Below are 22,748 nucleotides of genomic sequence, written 5' to 3'. Positions count from 1 at the left end.
AAGCTCTGATTGCCCACGCCTCATGAACAGGGCTGACTGAGGAAGGCTGCTAGTCAAGTTTTGATGTCTAGCTGCCTCCAGGAGGCATGTTATGATTTTCACATGGATGGCTTTACAGTTGTTTTGCTTGGCATTAACAGTGATAGAGTTGAAAATTGAGCTGCTTTATGTGGGCCGTATTCCTTCCACTGTATACTGAGCTAGATGGATAGAGGAAGCTGACCACCATTTCACTTTCATGCAGCCTCGGGGAGCCCTCACAGATACAGGAAGCCTGCCAGTCTCAACTCAAATGGCAGTTTCTTAGGGAAGCCTCAGCTGAGATGGCAGTTTCTTGGGGACGCCTTCTGGGGGAGTTGGCTCTTGCTGGTATACACTCCATGCATGTGCTCCATCTTCCCTCTACCCACACTCATCACAAGTGTAAATTAGTAATGGATTATATAACCATCTCAGTCTTCCCAGTCCACTCTGCAAAAGCGTAGGTCTGACCTGCCATCCCCGCCATCACACCCCTGCTTGGCTGTGCTTCCAGAACCTGCCACTTAGAGGTGTTTAGTAGACATTTACTCAGTTCCCAGTGAGACGGCGGCATGACGTTTCATTTAAACTAGTAGTTAGATGTGATTTGCTGTGAACGCTTGTGTTCTAGGCCTTGACAAGCACACTCTTTCTGCTGAAGGATGTTAAGCACAGGTTTGGAAGCTCTGTGCTCAGCTCAGCAGCTGGAGCCCCAAAGCGCCCATGGATGATTCCTAAACAAATAGATGGAGCCATGCTCCAGTAAAACTTGTTTAGAAAAAGAACAGGCCATAGGCTGGACTTGACCTACATACAGATCCTAGTTTACTAACCTCACTTCCCATCATGGTGGGAAAGAGAAAGAAGAGGAGAGTGGAGGGAGAAGGGAGGAGGCAGCAGTGGCAGGAGCATCAGCAAGGACTTCAGGGCTGGGATATAGGTAAAGTTAGTATAGGAGGTGCTTGCCTAGAGCGCTCAAAGTGCTGCTTCCTCTTTCCTGGAGCAAGGGGGTGTGAGGCACTGCCAGACACCATATTGAAACTATTTGCTTCAGTTTCCTCACATGTCAGCTGGCTGACAGGAAGATGAAGGAGCCACTGTTGTGACACTCTTGGTTTGGTGCATGAGGCATGGTAAGCCTTCAGGAATATTTATTAACTTTCATCATAGGTAATCAAAACTCTATTAAGCACCAGATACCAAAACTAGCATCTTCCATGGTTGTTCTAACCCTCAGAATGGTCCCGTAAAATCCATCCTGTTTGTTTCTCGGATGGGATGGAGGGTCTGAGAGACGACATCATAGTCAACCCTCAATGTACCTACCCTTAAAGGTGCACAATCAGGCCAGGCTGGCCCCGCTGACATACCTTGCTGTTGCAAGTGTGCCGGGAACCCTGGGATCCCGTTCTGCCTGCTGCAGTTGGCAGCGGGCCTCGGGTACAGACCTTTGGTCCTGCCCTTTGATCTCCTTACCCACAGTACTAAGTGTGCTCCGTTCCTATGCTTATTTCCTATGCTCCATTCCTGTTTGACCTGCTGGCCTCTCACTGATGACTGACCTGCAGCGTCAGCCTTTTTGTCACCAGGCCTCACATTCAAACCCATGTGTTCTGCTCCTTCAGTGAGTCGCTCTTTCAATTGCTTCTCTGCTCAAGGTGCTGGTCCTCAGTGCCTGAGAGCTAGTTACATTACATTTGGTTACATTCATGAGTGATTGCCCAGGGGAAGAAATGTTCACTGAATGAATGTACCCACGGCAACGTGCTGGTGTAGCTTCCAGACTTGACGTGTGTGGCAGGGAGGATTGGTAAGAGTGCTCGCTCAGGTGGCGTGACTAGATAATCAGATTCTGTTAAAGCTTCCCTTGGCGCTACATGTCTCCTTCCTTTTTATAAATATGAATATCTGTATATGGTTTTGTCAATTACCTTTTGTCAGTTGTTCTGATTCACTTTCTGTGGCTATGATAAACACCATGATCAACAGCACTTGGGGAAAGAAAAGGCTTATTTGGCCTACAGGGGCACAGGGAAAATTGGAGCAGGAACCTGGAGGCAGGAACTGAAGCAAGAGGCCAAGGAGGAGGGTGCTCGCTCACTGGCAAGCTTGCTCCCCCTGCTTTTTTATAACTCAGGGCCATCTGCCCAGAGATGATACTGCCTACACTGGGCTGGGCCTTCTCACCTCAGTTATCAATTAATTAAGAAAATATCCTATAAACCTGCTTACTGGCTGATGCAATGGAGGCCTTTTCTCAGCCGAAGCTCCGTCTCCCAGGTGGCCCTGGCTCTGTAAAGCTGATAAAGTAACGTGCATATCAATCATGAAGATGTTCTCCTGTTTGAGTGGCTTCATGGGATTCTCCTGTAGGAGTTAATAGTTCAACCAATCCCTTCCTTATTTTTGGTTATAATGAGGATTGAATCTAGGTGTGCCGATTCTAGGCCGAGCTAAACCTCTAGCCAGCCTTTGACTTTGTCTCTTGAGACTAGACTTTACCAAGTTGTCCAGGTTAGCTTTGAAGTCACCGTTACCCAGTCAGGCCTTTAGCTTCCTGAGAGTCTGGGATTACAGGCCTGCACCACCCAGTGTGGCTCCCTTATTCTCTCCTGTCAAATTCTTCCAAGCATTTTTGTACTGTAGAAAGCATGTCTGCATGATGTATGTGTAAAAGGAAGAAGATGCCGCTTTGGTAACAAGAAATGTCTTTTCCATAAGAAGCACTCGTCCTGGACACTGCAGACTTTCCTGTTCGTTGGAAAGCTGATCAGGAAGGGGGGGGGGTGGCTAGGTCACAGAGCCACCTGCAAAGGCGTGTAATCATCTTTTGTTGAATGGAAGAACCCTAAAGCAGAAGTTCCTATCCCATCGAGACAGGACTAGAGGAAACTCGGGGGCCCTTCACAGGAGAAGGCGGTCAGGCTGGAGCCTGCAGCTCCCTTGTCATGCTGCAGTGAAAGAGCCCCTCTCTCAGGGGCTTTACTGTTCTCTGAATGGGAACTTTGCAAGGGGTGCCTGCCCTTTCATCTGAGGCTTGGATGATGCCATCAGGGGAGGCCGAGAGCATAAAATGAAATCATACAAGACTTAATTGTGAGTATCAAAGTCAGTGTTGTAGAAAAATGAGTCCAGGAGAATTTGGGGGCTGTTGGCTCCTGGGCGTATTTCCCTCTTCCTTCTTGCTGTGCTGGGATCAATCCTAGGACCTTGTGCATGCTTAGACCATGCTCTCCCACTGAGACACGATCCAGTACCTCCTCTCTGGAAGCATGTCCTGAGTAGGATTAAGGTGGGCTTGAGACAGTTCTCAAGTCACTCATCCTCTACTGTTGCCAAGCCACAGCAGCAGCAGCAGCAGCAGCATCTCTCTGCCATGTGCACAGTTTTATCTTCAGTCCTTGCCACAAGTAGCCTGGCAGTGCCCCTCAGGCCCAGCATTTCCTGATGGAGCTAGCTCTATTTTTTTTCTCCCTTCCAGACAAAGAGTTCTTGAAGGAAAAGGAAAAGTTGGAAATGGAGTTGGCAGCAGTGCGTACGGCGAGTGAGGACCATCGGAGGCACATCGAGATCCTGGACCAGGCTTTGAGCAATGCGCAGGCCAGAGTGATCAAACTGGAGGAAGAGGTGAGACCAGCATGGGGGAGGAGTCGAGCCCAGAGGACTCCCCTGCGCCTCCTGACCCAGCTACTTTAACCAGAGCCACTTCATAGTTGCCAAGGCAAGGGAGAATTGTGGGAAACAACCCAGATGCAAATGAACAAAAAGTTTATCCATCATGGAACCAGACAGAATCTGAAATACAGGTATTAAAAACATAGTCCAAGAGCCCACAGCCTGTCTATTGGTAGGTAGGTGCCCAGTGCTGCAAATGATTGACATGACCAGAAGTCACTGGTGTCTGTACAGAAGAGTTGCTGTGGCCGTCTTTGGGCTCCTGATTCTAAGGCAAAGGACGGGTGCAGTGGTGCTCAGCTGACCCACTTGCTTCCTGGTTGACTGTGCTGTAGCCCACATGCTCAACCCCGGAAATGCTGATTTAGAAGGTTATGATGAAGCCAACTTTCTAGCTTACCTTTGTAGCTGCATTGACTATCCCTTTAACCCCAAGAGAGGAAACAGGAGAGCTGTGTATAGGGCTCAAGCTGGGGACTCTGAGCTGTAAGCTAAGCAGAGGAGGAGGACAGGTGTTACCCAGGGCTGTGCCTTCACCTTGTTGCTCCCTGTAGAGAACCCTGGCACATCTGCGATGGGGCAACCTAAGCAGACATCATCTTGGCAAGTAGATGGTCTTGAGGAGCCTGGAGGACAGCAAGAGAACACGTCAATACTTAACCTGGCACTTGGCACAGAAAGCAGCAAGGGCTGTGCCCATTGGGTGCATTTTATCCCCACCAGTCTTGTGTAAACGCTCAAATGCTAACACTAGCAGGAGAATCTTGAGGGGCAGCCAAAAGCATCTGCCTTATCATAGAAAATGCCCTTTGATCTTGTGGACAGGATGTCTGCTCTGAGCAAGGGAGGCCTGGATGCCCCTGGATGCCCCTTGTTCTCAATGAAATCACTTGTTGAGGCCTCCTCTTCAAGCATGAAGCTAAGGAAGGTTCTATGTTGTAAACTTTTATTGTGACCTTTTAAAGTATATTATTGTGCATGCAAGGGAGCGGAGCATACATGTCACAGAATGCTTGTGGATCTCAAGGGACAGCTTTTGTGTGAGTTCCAGGACTGAACTCAGGTTGGCAGGCTTGCACAGCAGGCTCTCACAGTGGGCTTGCAGAGCAGGCACCTCTACCTGCTGAGCCATTGTGCCAGCCCTTTTGTTTGGTTTTAATATTCCTTATAGAAATGGAAGTTATTTATGGGCCCTTGATGGGCTGGTCACTAATTCCTGAACCCTGTCATGGTCTTTGCTTGGCCTCCCCTGCTCAGCTGTTAGGCAGATGACTCAGGCACTTGGCTTTACTCCCACTCCCCGTTCTTTTATTGTTTTAAATTTTAAATTTATTTTATGCATCTGCATATGAAATATGAATCACAAACAGCTGTGATATGCCACATGGGTGCTGGGAATTGAACTCTGGTCCTCTGGAAGAGCAGTGCCCTTAACCACTGAGCAATCTCTCCAGCCCTGCACTCCTGTTCTTATGCACGTATCTTTGGAAGGGTTTTGATTTGGTCCCAGGGTCTTAAAATACTTGCCTTGCACTAGTTTACCACGGCTGTCACAACAGGGTTGTAGAGCTAGGCCACTGCCAGTGTGACATACAAGCTTCCCGGCTCACCAGCTGCATGACTGTGACCAAGTCATTTGGCCTCATTGCCCTCAGCTTTCTCATCCCCATGTAGAAGTGGAATAGGGCATTGCTCCTTGTCCCCAGGAGGGTTCGATAAGATGCATTTACAGAGCAAAATGTCTGGTACAGTAGTACTCTGAAAATGACGGCTGGTAGAATGTCTGTCATGAATCATCCTCAAGGGAAATGCTTCTTGCCAGCTGTAAGGCTGAAACATGCAGGGATGGATCCACACACTTAAGGATATTACAGCTGCTCAAGGATGCTACTCCTTCAGTTAACATTACACATGGAGTACCTGCTGTGGGCTGTCACTGGCCCATGCATTGGAGACATACTGCTTGCTCTGACCAGCAGAGCGAGCACACACATTCCATGGTGGCTGTATATGCATAGCTCTGCACACAGTGGTAAGAACGACTGGCAGTTCATATGAAGCGTTTGCTCCAATGAGACCGCTAAGCTCAGGAACCTACCTAGCAGACAGGTTCTATTCAAAAGCCTGCTAATGTAAACAAGCAAAAGCGCCCTGAGAGAAAATCACCCAACAGCCAGGTACAGCTGTCGTTCCTGGAAGGCTTCTGTCTTATTGTGGTGGTGCTGGTCGTGTGAGCAGAAGTGGGCAGGGCTCATGGCAGAGCTGCTGCACAGCCAAAAGCCTCCCTGAGCTGCAGGCTGCCCTGCCAGGTAGGCATGTCGCAGCCTGCTGTGTGACAGTGCTTCAGCACTCTGCTGAGTCACTCGTAAGGCATCTATCTGTTCCACCAGGTGCTAAGAGACAGGAAATCAGCATCCGGTGTCTTCTTGCAGAGCACCAGATCCAGGAAATGTTTTGACTTGATTTCTTGGCCCCAGTTGATTCCCAGGAAGCAGGAAAAACACCTGGATTTATGTGCGTGAACCAGATTCCCAGGGCAGACCGAGCCCCAAGTACTAAGGGTTTGGCACCGTGGGTCATGACTGTAAATCCATACCTGATGGTATGTTTATGTAATCATTTAACATTTGTTTCCACTTCCTTAGGCATCCCCACAGGTGCTCTCTGTGTCCTTCCTGTCCCCTCAGGAAGCTCCTTAGCCACAGAGGAGAAAGTCACTCCAGAAACTGCTGAAGTGAGACTATTTCTCTGTTCACCAGCAAATATACAAATGAGTGCACATGTGTGCATGCATACATCCAAATTATGGAGATAGAAAATTCCTCTAGTGTAGAAATAATTGTAGCATATTTGTTACATATGGTGTTTTTACTATATTTATCATATATTGCTTTTTATAGACATAATTTTTATTTAGTAGAGAAAATTCAGAAGTACATTTCTTGTTGTTCTTGCAGAAATAGCTCTTCTATTACAAACATGACAGATACTTCTAAAGATTGTCCTTTCTCTTCTTTTCATGGATCTATGTATTCATAGCTAGACAGATATGGTTGTAATAATGTAAATAACTTATGGTTTAGGGTTTTTTATTAAACTTTAGAGACTGGGCATTTCTATACACTAAAAGCTTTCTATTAATCTCCTTTCCAATGGCTGCAAGTGCTATGATTATAAACCAGTAATGAGTTAGAGAGTACAGAGGTGTCACATGACCCAGTACAGGCAGAGCAGAGGGCCTCCCACCCCAGCCTCCTGGCCACCTTGCTGTACCTGCCATAGGCTCCTGCAGGATGCAAAGGGGTGGCGCAAACTCATGCAGCTCAGCTGGGGTCTCCAGCTTGTCTCCCGCCCAGCTGCAGTAGTCAGTGGTGTCCACTCTGCACGGTTTCACTGTCTCCTTCAGTTACGAGAGAAGCAAGCCTATGTGGAAAAGGTGGAGAAGCTGCAGCAGGCCCTGACCCAGCTGCAGTCAGCGTGTGAGAAGCGAGGGCAGATGGAACGCAGGTTGCGGACCTGGCTGGAGAGGGAGCTAGATGCTCTGAGGACACAGCAGGTGAGTGACAGGCTGAAGGACTGGAGAATCAGATAGAATGGCTTACAGATTCACCCAGAAGCTCCCTGGGGACTGTCCGATGGACTCGAGCACCTGCATGGCCTCCTTAGGGACTGGAGTCTCTGAGGTGAGGCTAGAAAGAAGGGAATGCATTTTAAGTGACCTTTATATAGGGGACATTGATTTACCAGGCCTGAAGGACAAGAACACAGAGGCAGAGGAGGAGGACATGTAAAAGACAGGGCCTTGAAAGTGTTGTAAGGGCAGGGCAGCTAGATGCAGCTATGGAGGGAGAAGTCTGTGAGGTGGCTTCAGATGAAACAATGGCCCAACTGTGGGAAGCAATTGGCCAGATGGAGAGAGTGGCTTCTTCCTATAGTCAGTGGAGAGCAAGCACCTGGAATGAGGTTCAGGGTAGGGGAGCCTGCAGTGGACCAGAGAAGAGCCCCTAAGGAGGCAAGTGGTAAACCAAGGGCTGCCCTGAAGTCTAAGTGCTGACCCTAGCGAGCCAAGGAGGACCTGCGAGTAAGGGAAAATAGGGGTCACACTGATCAATGAGTTCATTTGAGAGAACTCAGAGCCACCTGTAGTAAGACTGGCCATGAACTACAGTTCCTCCTGCATCTCTGCTGTGTCAGCGGCTTGGGAAGCTCAGCTGTGAGCAATGGCAGAGAGGAATGCCAGCCCAGGCACCATACATGTCTCAGCAAAGAGAATTCCTGCAAGAAACACCAGGCCAGGCAAGCCAGAGGCTCCTGCTCTGAAGCTCGCCTGGCTTCCTAGGGAGGTGAACGAGCTCTCTCTGCAGCTGCCAGGGTTACGCACCTCAGGCTCCTTGGAATCATCTATTGTACAGGGCAGGGTGGTTGTGGCTGCACCTGAAAGCATGCCCTCCAGGTCAGCTCAGCCCCAGTGCATGGCAGATCCATGCATTCTCTCTGGAAGAGTGTCCTTGACTGAGGAAGACAGTGTTGCCAACATTTCCCCAAAATGAAGAATTCATCCCTGGCCTCCCCATCTTTTCTCCACAGCAGGTTCTGGTTTGTGAGGAAAGGCCTGTCTTCCTCTGGTCCCTGTGCTCAGCTGGCACGGGACAGAGCCTGTTCTCCAACAGCCAGTCTCTGTTGCTCAGCTACTGAGACCTCCATCTCTCCACCGAGGGCAGTGCTAGTATCAGACAGTAGACCTTAAGACCTCTGGCTGGCACTGTGAGTTTAACTAGAGCCAGAAAAAAATGTGCTTTTCCAGTCAACGTGCTGTGCTTAGATCACTTGTGTGTGGATCTTTTATTCTGGGGGCTGTGAGGACAGACTCAACTCTAAATAAAGAAGGACCATGAGACTGGAATTATACATGCATGCTCACCCCCACTTTAATCCCTGCACACTCTCCTCCTACCCTACACACACATGCTTACCCCCTATACAGGCTCAGCCCCTAACATGTTCACCCCTTACATAGTCACCCCCAGGCACATTCACCCCTACCCACATACATGGTCATCAGTGCACATTTGTGCCCCAACATACATGGTCAATCCCTGCACATGCTTGCCTCCACTCACACACATCCATGAACATCAAATACTACTACACACATGCACACACACGCACACACCCATGCATACCTACTGCCCCACTGCTCCTCCTGTGCATGACACCACAGGACACTCCTGCCTTCTGTCTCCTCAAACTTATTTACCCCAAAACAGATGACAGAGTGTGTCAGAGTGAAGAGAGGAAGAGGGGAAGATGGGTTAGATAAACCCAAGTTAGGGAGAAGTCTGAATCTGAGTCTTCCCAGAGACATCCAGAGAGCATGCACCCTATTTCCTCTTACTGAGAAAGGAGTGGCCATGCGGTGCCCTAAAGATTTCTGCCTTCCTGTGTATCAATCACCCCATTGCTTCTCTGTCTCAGGCCTGCAGCAGGGCAGGCCACAGTACCTTCTTCCCAGGTGACAGTCTGCCAGCTAGAACCTGCATGTTTGGCATCTCACTTTACTTCCTGGGCCTTTCTGGTTTTAATCTTCCAGTAAGAGAGAAGGCAGGCTGAAATGGCTCCTTGCAATTTTAAAGAAAGTGCCCCAAGGCCAGGACTTTGTCTTGTTCTCACGATTGTAGTGTTAACTGCGAGGTATACAATGAGATGTGGAGCCAGGCCTGAGTTGAAATCCAACTCTGCTATGCATTGGCTAGAGACATCAAATTGTGAATAGTCTCTCGGGAGCCTAATCTCTGTGTGTAAAACTGGAATAGTGTGTGTGTTCTACAGAGCCATGTGGGCATTAGATGAAACAGAGGCCCATGGAGGTGGCCTGGGACGACCTGCTGAATCAGGGTGGCTCTTGTTAGAGAGAGGGAGCCTGGCCTGGCTGATGCTGCAGTAAGGACACTGCAGGATGCAGGAACTAAGTGTTGATATTCAGGCAGAAGCAGACGCTCTGTGATCTGTCTTGTGGCCTGTTTAGAACATTATGATATTGTGTTTACTTCTCCAGAAACATGGCACAGGCCCTCCAGTCAGCCTCCCGGAATGTAACGCTCCTGCCCTCATGGAGCTGGTGAGGGAGAAGGAGGAGCGGATCCTCGCCTTGGAGGCCGACATGACCAAGTGGGAGCAGAAGTACCTGGAAGAGAGCACTATCCGGCACTTTGCCATGAGCGCAGCTGCCGCTGCCACAGCCGAGAGGTAAGAGGTAGTCCCAGGGTTCTGGACTTCAGACAGATGGGCAGGGCATGGTGGCTGACAGTAGAATCCCATTCAGGAACAGCCTGGGCTAGAGCTAAACTTTGTCTCAAAAACAAATGAAAATTTCAGGGCTCCTAAGGAGGTCCAGAGAGGACTCTCCCAGGGAGCAATATCTACATTGCTGTAAATTTTATAAACTTCATTATTTAAAAACAAAACCAAAAAAACTTGCAAATAAAAACATCACACAGGAAAGCCCACTAGGTCCAAAGTCCATACAACTAAGTGAACTTCTACACAGTTAGAATTGGTATTCAGGGTGGAAAGCCGGGCGCTTTGTATTAGATTTTATACTTTTAGTATCAAATATATTTTATGTACTTATCAACCCAAACCAAAACAAATCTATGACAGAGTTAAAACTCAAAAAGCTATTAGCTTATATCCTCTTTGCTAACTCATGCCCATTTTTCTTAAACACTTGTTTCATCTGTGTACATAAGTGTGGGCACATAAATGTCATGAAACACGTAGGAGGGGTATCAGAAAGCAATGTTGGGTGTTCACCTTCTACCTTGATTGAGGCAGGGTCTCTCTATAGTCTTTCCATGGAATACACCAGCCTTGCTGGCTCCTGAGCTTGTGGGGGTCTCTCTTCTCTGCCTCTCATGTCACATAGGGACATGTTGGGATTACAGACACGTGTGCTAAGAGTCTGAGCGTTTACACGGGATCCGTGGATTGGAACTCAGGTCATGCTTACATGGCAATCACCCAAGAAATTTTAAAGTCATGGTGCTTCTTGAAGACACACAAGTTTTGGTATTAAAGCAGAGCTCCACTCCCAGCATCCACATCAGACACAAAAGTTCTACAAGGTGAAACAGTGTTCCACTCCCACTTAACCAAACCTCTCGCTCCAGGGCATCTTGTGCCCTCTCCTGGCATCTGTAGACAGACAGACAGACAGACAGACACACACACACACACACACACACACACACACACACGACAGATAGAGAGAGACAGAGGGGGGGAGGGTCTTGGTCATTCTACCATGGCTTTTCTGTTGATACAGTGGGAAAGGGACAACACAAGCTGTTTTGAGAAAGATGGAAATCCTGAGCGCTTGTCTCCATGCTGATTGGCTATAGAGAAGTGGGCAAAAAATGACTGTTTATAGCCATTATGTTTTGAGTTTCTAGTCAGGTGCATGTGTCACATTTATAAGCACTGATCTTTAAACAAATAATATGGTCTTTGTCCACCAACTGTTTTTGCTGTCTGTTGCTAAATTTTTTTCCTCAGGGAGATGTGAGCAGCATCTACCACTTCTTTGTAAAGGTCCCAAGGACAACTGTAGCACTCCACCAAGGTCACCCTGGAGAACCAATGAATTGATTGGACTCCCTTACCGAGAGTGGGAGGGGTTACTGGAAAGTCTTAGCCTGATGACGGCTCCCCTGGAGGGGTGGATTCCTCTCCCCTGGTTTTCCCTATATACTCGAACCCTTCCCAGGGCTGTGAGACCGTGTGCAGACTTGCACACAGCTCTTTGGGAAGAGTGGTATTTGGTTGTGGATTTCATGACCCCGCTCCCTCCTCCTATCAGGGGCTGTCCACGAGCCCCACTGAGATGGGGACGGGGATCTTATAAACATGGAGGTTGCTTTACTCAGAGACCGCCACTTACTTCCTTATTCATCTTGACAGCGTTGCCCAGGGTTTTGAAGTGGAATTTTTTGTTGTTGTTTTGGTTTTTTATGTGTGGGCAAGGTTTTGAAACTTCACAGACTTCAAAGCAAAGCAGGATTCCTTCAGGGCTTCTGGACACTCGCTCTCTCGGTTGTCTCTGACTAAAGTGCCTACTGGCTTACTCAGCAGCACAGACATGAATTTTTAAATTTGCTTCCAGTGCCGCAAGAGCTTTTTCAAAGTAACTTGATGGGAAATGTTCCTAGCTACTAGCCCCCGTGTGGATGTTTCTGTGCACCCCAGGGTGTCTATGGTTCTGTGTATTGGTTCAAAGCATTCTTCTTGCTTTATTTGATTCGCTTTCCTGATAGTTCCATGACTGGCCACACTGTTTACTTTTCTGGGTCATGTTCTCATCCCTGCCCTTTCGAGTGCTTGTTTTTATCATGATGCATCTTCCCTGAGACCTTCTTCATAAAGACAAACGAAACTTAGAACCAGGCTGGGGGGGTGGGGGGCATAGTGGAGGGCTTGGGTCCCTGTACTACTGTAAGAATGAACGCCAAGTGTACCATTTCTGCTGTTGCCTGCATGCAACAAGGGCTCACTCATCATGAGCTATCATTAAGAAGGGCAAAGACCTACATATTGAGTAGCTGCTACCAATCCCAAAATATTGAAACAGCAGCTATGTGGGTGATACATAGAGGCAGAGCTTGAGCTGCTGTTGGGAGAGTGAGCTAGGCTAAGCATCAGTACAAGGCAAGCAGCAAATGCAGAAGTCGTAGTCTCCATGTGTCAGCGGACCGAGTATGACTGCCTTCCACATACCCGTAACATCACATAGCTTAGCGAACAGCCTCGATGATACAAGAAGCAGGAATTTTTGTTACTGAATATTCTTTTCCTGAGATACTGTCTCTTGTTTGTTTAGCATTTCTTTATTTAGGATATCACATGGGTATAATGCATTTTTATTTTATCCACCCCTCCTTCCAAGTCCCTCCCCTCTCCATAGTCCTCTCTTGAATTCATGTCCTCTCTCTCTCTCTCTCTGTTTTGAGTGTGCCTCTTTGTCTCTCTTTGTCTCTCTTTGTCTCTCTCTCCCCTTCTCTCCCCCTCTCTCCCTCTCTCTTCCTCTCTCTCCCTCTCTCTGTGTGTGCCTGTCTCTGTCTCTCCCTGCCTCTCTGTCTGTCTCTCCCTCCCTCTCTCTCTGTTTTGTGTGTGTCTCTTTGTCTCTCTTTGTCTTTCTCTCCCCCTCTCTCCCTTTCTCTCCCTTTATCTTTCCCTCTCTTTGTGTCCCTGTCTCTCCCTCTCCCTCTCCGTCTCTCTCTGTCTCTCTCTCCCTCTCTGTCTCTCTCTCCCTCTCTCCTTCTCTGTCTCTCTCTCCCTCCCTCCCTCCCTCTCTCTCTCTCTCTCTCTCTCTGTGTGTGTGTGTGTGTGTAGCCACTAAACTGCTCTATTTCCTCAGCTGAGCATGGGATCTTGTGAAGTTTCCCCTTCCCCATCCATTCTAGAATGGTGACTGATGGTCTTGTTCAGGCGGCCATAGCTTTTATGAGTTCATGGGTGTCACTTCCTTGACATGTGCAGAAGACACTAGCTCACAGCAGTCCTCTTGTTCCCTGACTCTTTCTATCTTTCTGCCCTGTTTTCCATGATGTTCCCTGAGATCACTTTCTGCAGTCACTAATTCCCTGTACTCTGACTCACAGTGGATCTCTGTAATAATCTGTCTGCTGCAGAAAGCGGTGTCGTTGAGGGCGTCTAAGCAGGAATGTTGGTGAGGGCAGCCCTTCTTCAGAATCTTAATTCTTTAAGTTTAAAAAGAAATTTGGGTCAAGATTTGGAGCAAGCTGCCAGACAGGGGACTTTTCTTAGACACTTTCCAGCATGGTGCCCTTGGGTCACATTTCCTGAAGTGTTTGCAAGACTTCCCATCCTGGGGAGGCTGACCCCCAAGGTAGGGTGCTGGAGTGGAGGAGGGCCTTTGGTTCCCTCTAGAAAGTAAAGGGCATCTGTTACAAAGCAAATGCTGCTCTCTCTGTTCTACTTCTATTTTCATTGAAGACAAAGGAAAGGGCTCTAGAGTCAAAGCATATCTCGTGTTCCTAGGGACACCACCATCAGCAACCACTCAAGGAATGGCAGCTATGGGGAGAGCTCCCTGGAGGCCCACATCTGGCCAGAGGAAGAAGAAGTGGTGCAGGCCAACAGGAGGTGTCAGGACATGGAGTACACGTAAGGACACCCACATAAGACCCCAGATCTGAGTGGAGATACCAGCTGGTGCTGGACTCCCATCCCAGCCCCTGGGCACACTCCTACTTTTCTATGTTCTAACTGGCATGAGCTTAAGGGCTCCAAAGACTCTTGCTCTGGAGAGAGTGGTATCCCATGCTTAAGCAAGAGACTCCACACAACAATCCCAGAGGGGACAAGTTAAGAATTCAGATGCCCCTCATAGTTCTGGGCATTTGTCCTTAAACCTGCACAATACTATGAGCTAAGAATGAAAAAGAAATACCACCCCCAAGGTCTAGAGATTTGGAGCCAGAGTTACTTAGTTCCACCAAAGATAAAGAGCTTTAAACAGCCAGTGTGTGTTCCCCTGGTGGACACAGTGTCCAGCAGGAGTTTTGATGTCACTTGGATGCCTGTGGAGGCCAGTTCCAAGGCGCTCCTTGGGCTGAAAGAAAACAGGGCTTCCCAACTGAGCCAGAAACAGGTTCAGCAAGTATCTATCACACATGGAAAGACCCCAGGCTTGTTGCTTATCATCTTTGGCCACCAGTGGGCAAGTCATCTTCTCTCCTAGCCATTTCTTCATTTTTTTTTCCCTATAGAGATGTCCCTACAGACACAGTTTACCTAGTTTGGGGCCAGAGCTTCTGCTTCCCTGGTATCCCCACCTCCACTCTTTCTCCTCAAGATGTGATCCACGGGCATCCTTAGCTTAGTCCTGGGAGTCCCCAGCAGATGGCTACTGTCACAGCCCTCCTGGGACTCCCCCATCTGCTGAGGCAAGTATCTATTTGCACTGGGAAGGTGCACTGTTTGATCTTCATTGGAGAGCATGGGAAGCACAGCTTAGGAAACTTGCAGATTGCCGATGCTTCACCATCTCTGCCACTCTCCACCCCAAATCTCAGATTCACTGTGAAAGTCCCTGAAACAAGCATTCCAGAGTTTTCTAACTAACTGGCATTTTAGTGAAACCTTTGTTCTCTTTTGGTTTTGCTTTGCAGTATTAAAAACCTCCATGCCAAAATCATAGAGAAGGATGCCATGATAAAGGTCCTGCAGCAGCGATCCCGTAAGGATGCTGGGAAGACGGACTCTGCCAGCCTGCGGCCTGCCCGCTCTGTCCCATCCATTGCTGCGGCCACTGGGACACATTCTCGCCAGACTTCCCTTACCAGCAGCCAGCTGGCAGAAGAGAAAAAGGAAGAGAAGACCTGGAAAGGGAGTATAGGTGAGAAGAGGACCCTATAGAAGAGAGCATATAGAGAGTGGCACCTATAGAAGCCCTGAGGTAGCCACCTTATCACTGCTTAGGCCTGGGGTGCCACCTCAGGTCAACTTATGCATTCTTCAAAGGGGGAGGAAAGCCAATCATGTTGGATTTTGAGGGTTAAATGAGATACATGGATTCCAAAGGTAATGTGAGCTCTTGGGCTTGGACTGATCTTGTCACTGTTGTTAACAAGAATGACACATCAAATGTCTTAGCAGGACAAGCCTAAAGTCCCTCAGAATGTTACTCTGGGACCATCTCTGCAACTGCCCTGTAGTGTGTCTATACCCGTGGAACAGGAAAGGGATCAAGGAATGTGCCAGGAGGATCACTGTCAAGGATGAGGTCATTCTGTGTTGTGCAGGCAGGATGTTGAGAATTCTCCAGGAGTGGATCTTAGATGCAGTAGTATGCTAGAGTGCAGACATGCTAGTTCACAGGCTGGGCCAGTGAGCTGGGAAGGAAACGTCCAAGTCCCCGGTCCCCTTACCCTGCCTCACAGCAACTTCAGGGCTCTATCCCTTCTTTGACACCTGTCCCTGACTCAGCACACATTTTCATTTCTCATATGTTTGGCGTCAATGTTCTCCAGCACAGAGCCTCAAAGGGGCCTGGCTGATTTGTCCCACAGAGTATAAGAGCTTCCATATGTAAGCACAGTGTGTGTGTGTGTGTGGTGGTGGTGGGGGGGGTCAAAGCTCTGAACCAGAACATCTGTTTGAAGTCCCTCTACCAGTGATCCCTATAACTTCAGCTCATCAGAGAGGATCCACTGGGATCGCAAGAACAGTTCCCAACCCAGTGAGAGGCAGGTCTGGTTAAGAAGTCTGAGTTTGTTCAGTTCTGCTGGAAGCTGCTCTAGGAGACATCTGTGTGATGAGCACTCAGGTACACAATGCCATGCCTGGGCTTCTATCCCAACATTTAACAGGTCAATATGAGGCCTGAGAGTTACACAGACCTAAGGAAGACTGGACATATGGTCTGTACCAGAATACCTCCTTGTCAGTGTGACTGGGGCCCATAAGTCAGTCATAGAAACAGGAGAGGCTCTGGGGGTTCAGGTGGAGACCACCCTTACAGGCTCCTGCATAGGACCTCAGGGTTCACCATCTCGTGCATAATGGACTTGAATAGACTTGGAGATCATCCGCCTTCCTAATTGCTGGGCAGCTTCCGAGAGAGCTGACTCATCCCATCCCTTCCCCTACCACTAGATTACTGTGTCTGACTCTGGAGTTTCACTGGGCATCCGTGAGATGGGATTCAGGGCACCAGTGGACCCCTTTTTTCCTCCTGAGCTACCCCACTGGTCTAACGTGGTTTTCTGTTTGAATTTAGAATACAAATACCAACCCCATAAATAATTTAATTATATGGAACTGGGCACATGATACAGGAGTATTTCTCACTTCATCAAGCATGCACACAAGTACTTATTAAGGCTTACTGACTATATTATTGAATAAATAAAGTTATCCCAATCTAGAAAGAATAATACAAGTTTTCTTACAAAAGGAAATGAGGGTAAACAGGTTATCCTTAAAAGCTGCTTCTGCCTTCAGGATTCTTGCTGGGAAAGGAACACCAGGGACCGGCGTCTGCCCCTCTGCTGCCAACAACACCTGCCTCTGCATTGTCCCTTCCAGCCTCTACCACGTCGGCCAGCAGCACCCACGCCAAGACGGGCAGCAAGGACAGCAGCACACAGACCGACAAGAGCACCGAGCTCTTCTGGCCCAGCATGGCTTCCCTCCCCAGCCGTGGCAGGCTGAGCACAGCCCCTTCTAACAGCCCCGTCCTAAAGCATCCAGCTGCCAAAGGAGCCGTGGAGAAGCAGGGTATGTAGCCCCTCCCTCCACCATGCCTGGAGAGGTCAGGAAGCCAGTCAGCTCCCATGTTCCAGTGCTGGTCACCATGTCAGACCGTGTGTTCTTTGTTGTTCTGGGACTAAAGTGTACCTAGCTATGCTTAGTCCATCGCTGCAGAAGAAGAGCACCCAGCTTGAGTGACCTGGTGACATGTGACATGTGTGTTCTATCCTCCTCCCCCCTGGGGTAGGGTAGGTAGAACAAACATAAGAAGTAATTTGAGAGAAGGAGGTCTTACTTTGGCTCATGGTTTGGGGGACAATCCGTCATGGTATAGTCAATGTAGCAGTGTCTAAAGGGTGAGGCACTTGTTCACATCTGGCCAGACAGGAAACGGGGGAAGGGAGTCTGATTTGCAGCTGGCTTTCTCCTTAATTTTTACTCGGTCCAGAATCCGAAGACACTGTCTTCTCTGGGAGCCCCCTCCAGCCATTCTGCACCTCCCACTGGGAGATTCTCAGCCTCCCATGAGTACACCAGGGTGTAGATGCTTGGACAAGGCATGACATTAGAAATGGTTCCATAATAAAGAGTGCTCAGAAAGCCAAGCTACCCACTGAAGAGCAGGCTGCTGACGTTTGCTCTCTGTTTGGCAGAGAACTCTCCTGGTCATGGGAAGTCATCGGAGCACAGAGGCCGAGTCAGCAATTTGCTGCACAAGCCTGAGTTCCCAGATGGTGAGATGATGGAGGTGCTCATCTAGCATCATCCTGTGGCGTTTGCCAGCATGCTGACAGATGAGACCAGAGGCTGAAAGAAGAGATCCAGATGGGCAGTTGCAGTAGCAACTGCAAAACCAGGACAGGTGTGGACACGTCACAATGTTACCAAAACAGCTGGCTCACGTATCTGCAGAGGGAGTGAGAGAGGACGCATGCAGGCTTGGAAGCAGAGTAGAGAAGGAGGAGGAGTGGAATTTTCCATTATAGAGAAATTGTATGTCTTAGGGAGGCTCCATGCTTCCCCATTCTTGGCTTATAAACAGATGAAGAAGAGCTGGGCCTTCCTTGGAATCCCCTTGTTCCCTTTGCCTTTTAGCAGGTTTGGTTTAAGAAGAATCTGCTAGAAATCCTGAAAGCCCATCTCGGCATAATGGCGTGTGTGTGTGTGTGTGTGTGTGTGTGTGTGTGTGTGTGTCCTTAGCAAATACATCCAGGATAATGGGGATTTCAAGTTTTGTCACCTTCTTGGCTGTTTCGTTTGTGGTCTCAGAGAGTGTGAAGCTTTGCTTGTTTGGATTGAATGGTATTTTCTGAGTAGGATGTGAGCGAGATGTCCTTGCCCTCATCCACCCTGACTTCTTTGAGCTTATCTGTCTCATCTCTACTTACTATTTTGTTGTTGTATTTTTCCTGTTTAATTAGACATAGCAGAGTTCCTTATATATGGGACTTAGGAGACTACCATCCTTGCTGTGTGTGGTGTCCAGATGGACAGAGCCTCCTGTTGGCACCCCAGCTGCTCATCCCACCTTTGCTTAGCAGAACTGCAGCTGTCAGCCTTACTGTGAGCTAGAGATACCTGGCTGAGGAGTCCACGAGTTGCTGACATAACATCATGCCTCTGATGTGCGTCTCTCTCACGTCCACACTCTTGCTAGGAGGTTGACAATTACACCCCATCGCCCTGTGGGGAAGACTTCCTTGTGAACAGGTGCCACAGGAACCCATGATGGCTTACCCAGAACTCTCTAGGTAGCATGGGAGGTCTCAGCAGGCATCCCCAGCCTTTCTTGTATTCGAAGCTCTCAAGTCTGTTGTTGCTCTCCCCTGCCCCATTCTGCCCTGGTTGCTGTTGATAAGCACAGTGCCATCCCTGATCAATTCTTTTTCCCTGTGAATTTGTTTCATAACCCATCAGACTGGTAGACACACAGCACCGTCAGTCTCACACAAGGGACACGACTTACCTGAAGTGAGGCAGCAAAGTCATGGAAATGAGCCCCTGTGAACGAGAGACTGGACCTGAGGCTGCTGCCACAAGCTCTTATGTTCATTGCTGTGGATGCTGGCTTCCTGGAAACCCCAGAAGAAGCTGCCCAGGGCACAAGGGGGTAAACTATCTCTAGATCAGTAAGGTTTATTTTCCAAGTCCCCTTCCTCATCACTCCTTTTTGGCTCAAAAGAAAAATGAAAAGTGGTAATTCTGTGACTTCAAGTCCCTCTTAAATGCAGCACTGAAGATAGCTTGGCTCAGAGAGCTCTGCTTGGATCATGTGTCCTAGGACTTGTCCCTAGAGTGAGACTGTGGCCTCCCCAGGTTGAGGTGGTACATGTATTGTGAGAGACGTAGCCTGGAGAACAGAGAAGAGGAGAGGCAAGGGGAGGAGAGAGCAGTGGTATTTCCCTACAGGACCCTGGGCCATCTGACAAGACAGAGGAGGTGGGACTAGATTACCCACACTCCACTTGGCAGTGAGAACCAGGCTGGGAGCCTCCCATCCCCTCCTTACCTCTTCTCTCAGATCTTGCAGCCTGAGTACTGAGCTTGCCCTGTGCTCTGTGGGGAAGGGAGTGAGAAGGCAGCATAAGAGGTCTTGCCAGTTGAGACAGAAGCAGGTAGATGTAGGAACTATTTTGGATAGGGCATGTTGTTCAGTTGATGGCAACTAATTCTCTTAAGAACATATTGTCTCCTATTAATCTTGGGGACAAACCCAGAAAGGGAAGGATATAGAGATGGGGAATTAATGAGCCCTTCCAGCCCTGAGGACATGTCTGAGCCACCCCAAACTTAGGCTATCTCTCAGCATAGGAGTGAGACTGCCCAGTTGACTCAAATTCTAGTGTACATGTTCCAGACACATTGCACACACGGGCAGAAAGTCTCCCATTCCAGCCCCCTACCTCCCTGCATTGTCAGTCCGTTTCAGTTATCTGAAAACAAAGGGGACACAGACCGGGCTTTAACTGCAAGAGAACTGTGGCTTTTGTTCAAGAGTCCATGTTAAGAGAGAGAGGGGCTATGGCTTTAAGATAGAGGCCCTTCAATTTTCTGTCCTTGTAATTCTCTTGAAGGGTGCATGACAAAGGAGCCCCAGGCACTTGGGAGCCTCCATGGGATCTAAACTCTTTTGACACCAAACAACAGTACTACATAGGTATTTTGGTACAAACTGTGAAAGCACTAGAAAAAGTGCCTGTTGAATGGGAGGTTGTGTTGAGAAACGAGGCCAGGTTCTCCCTCCTGGTTGCTCAGATGCAGACGCTGGACCCAGGAGGCATACAGCCCATCTCCAAGCTTCACTACAGATGCTAGCACTTAAAGCAAAGCCTCGGAAGAGGAGGCTCAGTCACAGGCTGCACGGCCTTGAACATGCGCAGCACTGTGCCTGGTGCTCTGTGGCCCAACTTGTGATACTTGTGTGCACACAGGGAAGCTGACACAACTCTCAGGGCCTGAAACCAGGACTAAACCCAAGCCTCATATAACTAAGCACACCGCTACCATCCACAGGCGTGGATGGAGGTCTTCATGTTCTGTTGTAGCACAACTACAAAGCAAGTTAAAAAGTAGAAATAAAAATCCTTCCTCATAGTGCAGAAGGCTCGTCTTCAGATCTCTTGGAGCATTTGATCATAGAACTTGAGGGTCTTCTCTTGGGATAAAGGATAAATAAAGGCTGTGGCACTTAGTGGTGGTTGGCCAGCATCCTGCTTTGTCCTTGAGTGAGCAGTGTGGTGATGCCTGAATACTTCCAGGTGTCGTGTGGAACCTGAGAAGTGTTGAGGTCATGTCTCTGTCCCTGTGGTTTCAGTAAGTAGATTCTTCTGTGTGTAAGCACTATTCCTCTCTGGAGGTTCATAGCACTAAGCTGCCAAGAAAAACACGTTCATTTGCAAAGAATTAAGAGTGTGTGCTAAACACTTGTCATTGTTCTTTGTTTCTCAGAAGCTAGTGACCAGCAACGGTGGAGTGTTCAGCGAGTCCCCACCATGCCTGCAGGGTGGGGCTGTTCCCTTCCACACCCAGCTTTCCTTAGGGATGGAGATAGGGAATGGTGGGACCTGTGTTATTCCGTCCCGCAGAGGTCTCTCTTTGGAGCCCATGTATGAGGCTTGACCTTTTGCTGTGAGTAGATTTAGAGGCAGTTGTTCCAAGTGAATTTGGCCTCAGTACAGAGAATCAGGACAAAAGCTCTGGTATTCCCTGTAGAGAGGCTCTGTCCTGCTTTGCTCCAGCCACTCACACACAGTTAATAAAGGGCTGAAGCTCCTCCCTTCCCAGAGCCGCTGTGCTGGGGACGCTGTCTGCAGCCCGAGTCCCAGAGATTGGTGTGAGCAGTCAGATAAGGCTGATCTGGGAGGCGGAGGAGATGGCCATGACACAAGGTGTTGTCAGGAGGAGATGACTGTAACACAAGGTGTCTTCAGGCAGCTCCTTTGTGTGTAGGCTGCAGAGAGCCATCCTGCGTGGGAGGTTGTGTTGTTTAAACACATGGTGTCTTCTTTGTCTGCACTGGATCGAGCAGGGTTTGTTTCTCTGTGTTCTCCAGGTGAGCTCACACCCTCTTTAAGAAAAGGGGTCTTGTGGATGTTGGAAGCAAGGTCTGTCAAACATTCTTAAATGGTGATGCTAGAGAAAAGCCAGCCCCCTGTAACGTCCCTAAAAGCCGACTCAGCCACTAAGTATACATTTGACTTGCTTCTACTTTTTTCTAGTTAATCAGTGTGATTTAAATGTCTTTAGCTGATGTGAGGACTTTTTAAAAGGCATTAGTTTGTGGTGCAGCTCCGTGGGACAGGCTGTGTAATAAGAAACCTCAGAAGCCAGGCTTCCGGGGGGCCGGTGTGTGTGTGTGCAGGGTGCATCCAGGCCAGCCTTTCAGTGGATTCCTATTCTCATTTTGTAATTGAATGGTATATTACATTATATGTAAGTGCATACATATAAGGTGGAACTTTTCTCAATATAAAAAAAGAAAGAAAGAAGAATGAAAAAGAAATCCTTTTGTTTTCCTGTGAGCTCGCTTCTTGGGGAGGACTACAGGGCTCCCCATGTAAAATGGCTGTTGACTCCTCTAGCAGAATGGCCTCCAAGGTCTGGCCTGCTCCTGGGATTCCCTTTGAAGTGAGAGGTCATTGTCTTTTGAGAATGGATTTAAGTTTTGAAAATACCCCACATTGTTCACAGCACAAGGGAACGAACATAGGGCAACTAGTCCGAATCAGAGTCCCAGGGCCATCGAGATGACTTGGTGAAAAGGCACTGCCACCAAAGCCAAGACCTGAGTTTGATCCCCAGGAGCCCCATAGTAGGAGAGAGCCAACTGCAGCAAGTTGTCCTCTGACTCAAACACACACACACACACACACACACACACACACACACGCACACACGCACACACACATACATACACATACATGCACATACATACATGCACACACATACACGCACACACACATACATGCACACGCATGCACACACACGCACACACGCATACACACATTCATGCACACACATATACATGCACACACACATACATGCACACACACACATGCACACGCACGCACACATGCATACATACACATGCACACACACATACATGCACACACACATGCACACACATGCACACACATACATGCACACACATACATACATACACATGCACACACGAACATGCACACACACACATGCACACACATGCACACGCACACACTCGTGCACGCACACACACAGTTTTTAGAAGACTATCTAATGTGTAGGAAAAGGGTTATTAGTAC

General features: G+C 48.6%; 1 protein-coding gene across 6 annotated transcripts in view; it reads left to right on the top strand.

Annotated features, from left to right (window-relative positions):
- Amotl1 (angiomotin like 1) overlaps positions 1 to 22,373 on the top strand; it is a 100,492-nt gene extending 78,119 nt beyond the window's left edge. For 5 of the 6 annotated variants that reach the window (XM_029481384.1, XM_021171539.2, XM_021171537.2 and 2 more), the window contains 7 exons: positions 3,503 to 3,648; positions 7,103 to 7,252; positions 9,752 to 9,942; positions 13,753 to 13,878; positions 14,886 to 15,112; positions 16,720 to 16,995; positions 17,622 to 22,373. In XM_029481384.1, coding sequence (XP_029337244.1) covers positions 3,503 to 3,648; positions 7,103 to 7,252; positions 9,752 to 9,942; positions 13,753 to 13,878; positions 14,886 to 15,112; positions 16,720 to 16,995; positions 17,622 to 17,728 — 1,223 coding nt within the window. In that variant the 3' untranslated portion in view covers positions 17,729 to 22,373. The remainder of the gene's footprint in view (positions 1 to 3,502; positions 3,649 to 7,102; positions 7,253 to 9,751; positions 9,943 to 13,752; positions 13,879 to 14,885; positions 15,113 to 16,719; positions 16,996 to 17,621) is intronic. The other variant, XM_029481385.1, reaches the window with a different exon arrangement.
- Positions 22,374 to 22,748: the final 375 nt, after the last annotated feature.

Source organism: Mus caroli, chromosome 9 (genome assembly GCF_900094665.2).
Source record: "Mus caroli chromosome 9, CAROLI_EIJ_v1.1, whole genome shotgun sequence".
In the NCBI taxonomy this organism is placed as follows: domain Eukaryota; kingdom Metazoa; phylum Chordata; class Mammalia; order Rodentia; family Muridae; genus Mus; species Mus caroli.
This window is presented reverse-complemented; position numbering and strand designations above follow the sequence as displayed.